At 37.9% G+C, this 9,475-nt stretch overlaps 1 protein-coding gene across 1 annotated transcript; it reads left to right on the plus strand.

The window, feature by feature from the left end:
- The first annotated feature begins 6,615 nt into the window (after positions 1–6,615).
- Positions 6,616–8,752, plus strand: LOC117627681 (iron-sulfur cluster assembly protein 1-like). Its single transcript, XM_034359878.1, has 3 exons — positions 6,616–7,046; positions 7,717–7,771; positions 8,329–8,752. The coding sequence occupies exons 1-3, from the start codon at positions 6,740–6,742 to the stop codon at positions 8,486–8,488; spliced, it is 522 nt and encodes a 173-aa protein (XP_034215769.1). The 5' UTR covers positions 6,616–6,739; the 3' UTR covers positions 8,489–8,752.
- Positions 8,753–9,475: the final 723 nt, after the last annotated feature.

A 9,475-nucleotide genomic window follows, 5' to 3' on the forward strand; every position in this document is an offset into this window, starting at 1 on the left:
GATAATATGGGAATTGGGCTCGTAATTTAATTATCTGAGCCAAAAGCCTAGCAAATGCCATATTCCGAGTAGATAAAAGACAAACATGTGACCATCGGGTAGATGCGTCCACCAAGACCATAAAGTACCGAAATGGTCCACATGGGGGATGAATAGGTCCACAAATGTCCCCTTGAATTCTCTGAAAAAATGATGGAGACTCAACATCAACCTTTAGTTGTGATGGTCTGATCACCAACTTCCCTTGTGAACAAGCTCGGCAAAAGATGTCACTTGATAACATAATGTGTTTAGTCAATAAGGGATGTCCTTTAGAGTTGGTGATGATCCTGCGCATCATGGTGGATCCAGGATGACCCAAACTGTCATGCCAAAGCTTAAAAGCATTTGAGCCAGTGGACTCTTGGTCCATGATACTATGTGCCTCAATTGTCCGTATGGTTGTGTAATACAACCCCGATGAGAGCTCACAAAGCTTCTCCAGTATACGCTTTTGGGTATCACTGGAGGTAATACAAAGATATTCCATGTTTTCCTCTTTCTTTGTTTCAACATGGTAGCCATTCAAACGTATATCTTTGAAACTCAATAGATTCCTTCTAGAGTTAGATGAATACAAAGCATCTGGAATGGACAGTATTGTTCCATTCGGTAACATAATTTGGGCTCTTCCTGAACCTTCAATCAGATTTGCAGGACCTGATATGGTTGTTACCTTTGCTTTTTTAAGCATTAATTTTGAGAAATACTTCCGATCTTGAAGGATCGTATGAGTAGTTGCGCTGTCTGCGAGACAAATATCTCTGCCATAGCCTTTGTTTTGAGGGCATCCATAATTTACATCCATACCACCAAATAAGTAAAATAAGCTGAAATTAATAAAGAAGACAACATTACCACTTTTATTGGATTGAAATTTAAACAACACTTCAGCTAATACATATAGTACATTAAGGAAACAACACTTCAGCTAATGCATATAGTACATTAAGGAATTTAATCTAATTCGGACTCATAACCTTCATTCCCTCTTTTAGTAACAAAATCAGAAACATCTAGATGCGTCTTGTTTAGTTGACGTGATATTTCTGATGAGCCATCTTTGGCTGGCGGAGCATGATCAATGTAATTTATCTCCACTTTCCTATTCTTAAGTGAAGCTTGATAAAGATCCGCCAAATGCCTGGGTGTACGACATGTGCGCACCCAATGTCCCTTTGCACCACATCTGTGACAAGGGCTTTCAACATTTCTAGGCACATGGCTCATCTGTGCCTTTCCCTTATTACGGGATGCATTTTTGCCGTTCGTGGATGGACCACTCCTTGGACCTAAACCCTCTGAACGAGCACCACGATTTTTTTTATTTCCTTGCCAGTGGCCACGCTTGCCCCATCGCCCACGTTTGTGGATATTACCACGAGATGAAGTGGCATTCACTTCCTGAGATGCAGCATTTATTTCAGGAAGTGGCGCTGAGCCCGTTGGGCGAGATTGGTGATTCTTTAATAATAGCTCATTATTCTGCTCAGCTAACAAGAGGCAAGATACAAGTTCCGAGTACTTCTTGAAACTGCTATGTCTGTATTGCTGTTGAAGGAGGACATTTGAAGCATGAAAAGTGCTCAGAGTTTTTTCGAGCATATCCTCCTCAGATATATTTTCTCCACATAGCCTCATTAATGAGGTAATTCTGTGCATAGCAGAGTTATACTCGGACACTGACTTGTAATCTTGAAATCTCAAGTGGGTCCATTCATATCTAGCTCTTGGAAGAGTCATCGTCTTCTGGTGATCGTATCTTTCACCTAGAGCTTTCCACAGAACCAACGGTTCATCAACCACCACATATTCGCTTTTCAGCGCCTCATGGATGTGGCGGCGAAGAAAGATCATGGCCTTCGCATTCTCTTCAGGCGAAGCATTATTCTCATCTACAATTGTTTGTCCGAGGCCATTGGCTCGTAGATGAATTTTGGCATCCAGAACCCATGATAAAAAGTTGTCCCCGGAAAGGTCCAAGGCAATAAACTCCAGTTTTGCCAAATTTGCCATCCAAAACTTTAGGCTTGAGATCTGGAACATTTAAACCACTTATTAATATGAATTTCTTTATTCAGGTATATTAATTGATGATAAAAATAAATTGTCATGAATTTGCTGTCCAAAACTTTAGGTTCGAGATCTGGAACATTTAAACCACTTATTAATAGGAATTTCTTTATTCAGGTATATTAATTGATGATAAAAATAAATTGTCATGAATTAAATTGTTTGCTGTATGGACGTTAATCCCGCACCATATTTTAAATGACAGTAAATGCGTGGACGATGATTCCGCACCACCCTTTAAAGTAGGTTAATTTGCTGTAAAGTAAATTCACAAATTAAATTGCTGTATGGACGTTAATCCCGCATCATATTTTAAATGACAGTAAAGGCGTGGACGATAATTCCGCACCACCCTTTAAAGTAGGTTAATTTGCTGTAAAGTAAATTCACAAATTAAATTGCTGTATGGACGTTAATCCCGCACCATATTTTAAATGACAGTAAAGGCGTGGACGATAATCCCGCACCACCCTTTAAAGTAGGTTAATTTGCTGTAAAGTAAATTCACAAATTAAATTGCTGTATGGACGTTAATGCCGCACCATACTTTAAATGACAGTAAAGGAGACAGAGGAATAACCACATAGTGTTGAGTTGAAAAAAATTTCAGAAATAAAAGGAGAGACTATCGTGCTGATAACGTGTTATAAAATAACCTGAGATATGTGCGGATATTGAGCTGTACGTAAAATAGATAAGACACAGCTTTTAACGAGGTTCGGCTATGCCTACGTCCTCGGAGAGCAGCAGCGGTAACCTTTCACTATAAAATGATATGGCTACAACTTTAGTGTTTACAACATATGTGGCTCACTGAATTTTCTCTCTAGAAATTTCTCTTCTCTTTCTCTTTTCTCTTTTCTTTTCTTTTTTTCTTCTTTCTTCTCTTCCGTTTCTCTTCTTATTTATAGGCTGAGAAAATCACTATTCATCACTATTCTCCCGTGACAGACAAACTCTATCAAAGCCGCCAAATGAACAGTAATGAATAGTGAATGAACAGTAATGAATAGTTAGTGGGCTCCACATAAAGACTTTTATAACAAAACCCAGTAAAGCCCTACGGGTATACTATTTTAAAAAAAATTAAAAAAATGGAGTATAGCCGCGCGGCTGTACTATTCATAAAAAAACAAAGAAAGGAGGATCTGCCCAGCGACATGGCCCGCACGTGTCAAAATGAGTATAGCCGTCCGGCTATACTATTTTTTTAAAAACTAAAAACCAGGTATAGCCGCGCGGCTATACTATTTAAAAAATGCCCCGCTCAGCCACCAAGCGGCACGTGTCAAAAGAGTAAAGCCGAGCGGCTATACTACTTATAAAAAAAAATTAGGGAAAAGTAGCCTTTTTTTTTTTTTTTTTTTGGTGCTGGTCTGAAGGGGGAAACGTAGCTTAAACAGAAGATAACAGCTTCAGTTGCTCAAAGCTAGTACTTATTTGAATCTTCAAGACGTATAATCTGAACCCTGCTACATAGACACCCTAAACTGTTCTAGTCAGATATAGACTCAGGCAAATAATACAACTGCGCTACAAAAATTTCTAACTAGTTCGTTGCAGTTCCACAGAGATGAGATCAACAATACCTCATTCCTTTTTCTCCCACACGGCGTAATCCTTTCCAGAAGTTGCAATTTTGAAGGCTGGAGGTACTAGCTTCCAAATGTCAAGCAAATGTCAAGCCTTGGACCAATCTTGACTATGATTTTCTCATCGATGGAAGCTACATAGACGTCTGCATCAGCTGATAGAATGCGGAAGGCACTGTCGGTGAGGCAAATTAGATCCCGTTCCTGGATCTGATTGCAGTGAGTTTAGTGATCTCCTCTTTCAGACCCCAGTCAAAGAAGTGGTCATAAAACTGTGACAAAGATAATCAGATAAACAAAGTTGAAGTATGGGCCATAACCATCAAGCCTAAATAGGTTCACTGGGGAAACAGAAAGACCTCAAATACTAGGCAGTGAGAAAATGCTTAACCTGGCAACAATGTCACATTATTTTATTTACATGTATTGGAAAGCAAGTTCATGCTGAGTCTTCACCTCATTTTATAGTAAGCTAAAAGGGCATTTGGCAAGCACTTATTAAACAGAAAGATGGCCCTTTTCTAGCTTGAGAAAAAGAGTAAATTAAATTCCAAGAACTTATAATTGATGGGATCCCTGGATGAGTAAGAATGTAGGCATATCCCTGCATGACCTTATCCGAGAGTTCCACCCACTGAACCCAGTTTCAGTCTTTAATCAATTCATCCAATCCGAAAGCTCTTTATGGACTTTTGTGTTTTTGTGGTCAGTATCAGGAGCAGCATTGTAGTCAGCTCTAGTGTCATGGTTCCCCTTAATCAGTCATGTATCCCACTATCATGTAAGGCACTTATCAGTGACTTCAATATTTTGATGCATTGAGATCATAGAGCCTTCCAGGCATGTATCCTTAGAAAAAGGAAAGATTTGAGATCAATGCTCAATATACAAAGAATTCTCCTATGACAGTCATACAACTAATGCTATGGCTAAAGACTAAGCTTTCAAGAATGGAATAAATTTTTTTGGATCAAAGTCTTGTCGCGGACTTGCGTGCTAGTTCTGCGATCATCTTTGAGCTTAACAACTTCAAACAAAATGTGGTTTGCGCAACTGACAAGGTTCAAGAAAGAGTTTTCGGACAGGTAAATACCTTCAGGTGAAATAGCATGAGAAGGTGGAGGAAGCCAAACATGTGTAATCCCGGAAGTAGCTAGTTAAGGCAGAGACTGTCTTAAAGAGTTGTACCATCCTCCTTTCTTGCTTGATTCCCAATTGAATTCCTGATCATCAGTCAGCCCCCCGAAAATACATTAATAGTCCTGCGGGGGGAGAGAGAGAGAGAGAGAGAGAGAGAGAGAGAGAGAGAGAGGTTATGTATTACTATAAATACCTGAAATAGGATCTGGGAAGCACTGAAGTCGGCTGCAAGAGTGATAGAGAGAAGGAAATAGATGAGGGAAGTGGTTAGAGTGTTCATGTTTCCTTGTAATGAAACCAGATCCTTTGATGGAGGTGTGAGAACTTGATTGTAAACGGTAAATTGAAAACCTGACTGTTTTTAGACATGCCTTAATTGCTAATTCCGCTGCTATATATCTATGGTGCGGCTGACATTAACTTGTCCCAACCAATTGCCAATGATGGAGAATTGGAGATGGAGGCACTTGCTCTTTGCTAAGGAACAACAAGAAATAAATAAGGTCATGTTAGGCTAAGTTTGGTCTCCTAGGTCTACTCTCAATGCCATTTTTACTTTTAACAACTAAGATATTGACGTGTATACTGACACATCATTTGGTGAACAAATTTGATAAGGAAATTAGGTGTCTCTAAAGTTAACCTCTAATAATGACATTTCAATTGGATTCTTCATAGATAAGAGTCCTAAGCAGTTTAATTGCTCCCAAAGAAATTCCACACATGCAAATTGTATTCACTTTCTTGCATCTTCCAAAGAAACCCCAATTTTTATTTTTGATAGAGGACTACTATTTGCTTTGCTCCTTGATAAATAACCATAAAATACACTTGCAATGCAACAATTTCTAGTTACTTCATTCCACAGATGATATACAACTTTTTTCTCCCACACGGCATAATCCTTTCCAGAAGTTGCAATTTGGTAGGTTGGAGGTACAGGGTTCCCAACGTCGTACCTTGAACCAACCTTTGCTATGATTTTCTCATCTATGGCAGCAACGTAGAGATCTGCATCAGAAGCTAGAATACGCAAGGCACTGTTGGGTTTGATCTCGTTCCGAGATCTGATTGCAATGAGTTTAGCGAGACTCTTTATTTTATTTTATTTTATTTTATTTTTAAAAAGAAAAAGAAAAAACAGAGTATAGCCGGGCGGCTATACTATTTAAAAACAAAAAATAAAAGAACGACGTATAGCCGACCCGCTGTACTATTTTAAACAATAAAAATAAAAAAAACCAAAGTGAGTATAGCCGTCCGGCTATACTATTTATTTTAAAAAATAAAACAAAAACCCAGTAAAGCCGATCGGCTGTACTATTTATAAAAAACAAAAGACGCCCCCTCCCAGTGATTAGGCGCCCACGTGTCAAATCAGTATAGCCGGCCGGCTATACTATTTCAATAAAAAAATAAAAACCTGGTATAGCCGCCCGGCCATACTATTTATATATATTTAAAAAGGACCACGTGTCAAAAATAGTAAAACCGCGCGGCTATACTATTTAAAAAAATTAGGGGAAAAAGAGTGTAGCCGCCCGGAGTTACTATATTAACAATAAAACAAATTTAGTATAGCCGTGCGGCTGTACTATTATTCAATAGTGGTCTGATGTTTTGGGTCGAGCCCAAGAAGTTTAAGAAGGAGAAGCAGCTAGCAAGCCCATCCAGAAATGTGGGAAAACGAAGTTAATTAACATCTGTCAATTTAGATTTTATAACTATCTCCACCGTCCACGTGTCCATAACCTCAAACCGCCATTCACAATCTCAATCCCTAATTTTTTTTTTGTTGCTATCCCAATCCAGCTCTCTGTCCTCGTTCACAAAATTAGCAAGTATCACCTGAGAGGTTCGAAGAAGAAGTAGAAGAAACCAACCACAAAGCGAAAATGTTGAGGCTTGCGGCGAAGAGACTTCTCCAAGGGGGGCGGCTAGGGTCACATGAGGTTCAGTCACCGGCGGTCCTGAGCCTGACACGTTTTTACCATGAGAGGGTGGTGGACCACTACGATAACCCGCGCAACGTCGGTTCGTTCGACAAGCATGATCCTACGGTGGGCACGGGACTCGTCGGTGCGCCCGCTTGTGGCGATGTGATGAAGCTCCAGATTAAGGTCGATGACAGCACGGGAAAGATTGTTGATGCTTGCTTCAAGACCTTTGGCTGTGGATCGGCCATTGCCTCTTCTTCTGTCGGTTAGTCACGTTTATATGCATATTTGTTTATGTAATTGTTTGTTTGGTTGCTTAGAAAATTTTAGGGCAGAAAAGATTGAATTTTTTTAATTAGAAATCGAATTTTGAAGCATGCTATATCGAACTTATTGATTGGAACGAAGGTTTTGCTAGTTTAATTAATTCTGCTATGCTTTGCTTGGTTGAGGTAGAAATTGGAGGCATTGAGCAGCTTATAACTTGTTCTGTTGGTTGTGAATTAAAAATTTAAGTTATTTAGATTGAATTAATACGTTTTCTGAGTTTGCGTATTTCATTCCAATTTGTATTATCGGTTTATTGAGGTATGATTAATTTATGTATTTGTATAATCGTTTTGGATGCGTTTTGCATTTCATCAAAATACTTGTATGTGTCATCATCATGCTGCCTCTTTTTATGAAAATTTAGGGTAATGGGAAATTATTGTTTATTGAAATTACTCTGATGTGTTGTGGAAAGTTGCTATTCTCTGAAGTCAGTCAATGAGGGATCGTATATTTTATAGAGAATTAAGAAATTATTGTTACTGTTTCATGGCATGTGATGCTTCCCTTGCTTAGTTTTAGTTCCCAATTTGTCTGATATGATTCTTTCTGGACTGATACCATCGATTTTAATTGTCTAATGTTGGGTTTGTATCTTCTTCCAGCTACTGAATGGGTGAAGGGGAAACAAATGGAGGAAGTCTTGACTATTAAGAACACGTGAGTTCTGCTATCCTGATTTTAACTTTATCTAATTTATTTTGTTCATCTTTCTTGCTGATACTTTAACATGTTGGTCTTGATATGTAATTGAGTGAATGTTTTGGGTTTGCAGTTTTATCATGTTAGTTTGATTCCTGCAATATTCACTTGCGGACTTTGTATGAAACCTGTGATTTTGCTGTCAAATTCTCTTCATTGAGTTAATATTGATATCCAAGATACTTGCCAATGGCAATTCTATGCTAATTTGGTTTGTAAGTATTTATTTATGGACTTTGATTATATGCTATTGCCTAATGGGAGGGGTTTTATGTTGTGTATTTCTTCATCTTGTGTTGTCAAATAGCCTTGTCTGGTACCCCTTTCGCCTACTAACAGTCCCAATATTGACCATTTTACCATAGTGATTTCTGTTTTCTGTTCGAGGTGTGGTATGCCATTGCTTATACTTGTTCTTCCAAGCAGAATTTCTTCTGCCGGAAGCTTTGATATTCTAATTCTGTTTCTAACATTTTTGCTCATTGTTTTGGTTGGTTCTTTTGAATTTCCTGCAGAGAGATTGCAAAACATCTTTCTCTTCCTCCTGTTAAGCTTCACTGTAGCATGCTCGCTGAGGATGCTATCAAGGCAGCTGTTAAAGATTATCAGGCCAAGCAAACCAAATCGAATGGCAGTACAGAGGCAGCTCCTGTTGAGAAGGCTGCTAATGCTTGATTTTTCTTTCATGTCAAATGATGATGAAAAATATCTGGGTCCAGTTTTCCATCTGTTGGTTGCCTACTAGTTATTGTAATAATGGTTGTACTGGATTAGACTAGCGTCAAAGCTTCGTATTTTCTCTGTGTTTTTTGCTGTCGGATTGCACATGTATGAACAAACAAGTTCGTAAGTCTACTGTAAATTAGAGATATGAAGGCTGTTTTAAATGCGTTCCTGATTTCAATAAATAATTTAATTATTTATGCAATTCGATCTTCATCTGAATATTATATATGTGGCTTTAGCTTTTCAAGTTCTTAAGTGCTCTTTCTGGCTCGTTCTTAATTTGAATAAAGTCTTTGAATGTGCGGAGTCTCCATATTGATATGAAGCATTATAATTATTTGTTTATACTAAGCATGTTTGGTTGAAATTATTCTATTAAAACGTTGAGATAATTGTTGGTGAAATTAATGAAAATAATTATGTGTGCTAACTTTGACGTCCTGTTTGTTCGCGGAAAGGATTGAGAAATGGTAGCAATGTGGCCTTGGACACAGGGCCCAGTTCCCAAGGGCGACCGCCCAGGGCCTCAAGGGCCCATATTTTTAAAATTAAACATTAAAACTTATTAATTTGTATTCGAACAACAAACATTCAATTAAATCAGTATTTTTAAGAAAATGTTTAGTTTTTCTAATTTGATGGTTTTTTTGTCATGAATTTTTTAAAAATGTTGTATGATTTTTGTACTTTTTTCTTACTTTAATTTGATGAGATTACTATATTGAAGATAAAGATAAAATACATGTGCATATATATTATTTTTTTTATTAAATTATATACAAAGAAAAAATGATCTCATTTTAATTTATGGCCCCGGGCCTCTCAAAAGTCAGGGCCCTCCATGCTATAACAGAAAATAATATGCGGTTATTTTTTCTTCCTATGAACTCATAAGGGTCTTATATTTTTAGTTTCCTCTAATATTTTACCAATAAA

Source organism: Prunus dulcis, chromosome 5 (genome assembly GCF_902201215.1).
Source record: "Prunus dulcis chromosome 5, ALMONDv2, whole genome shotgun sequence".
Lineage (NCBI taxonomy): Eukaryota > Viridiplantae > Streptophyta > Magnoliopsida > Rosales > Rosaceae > Prunus > Prunus dulcis.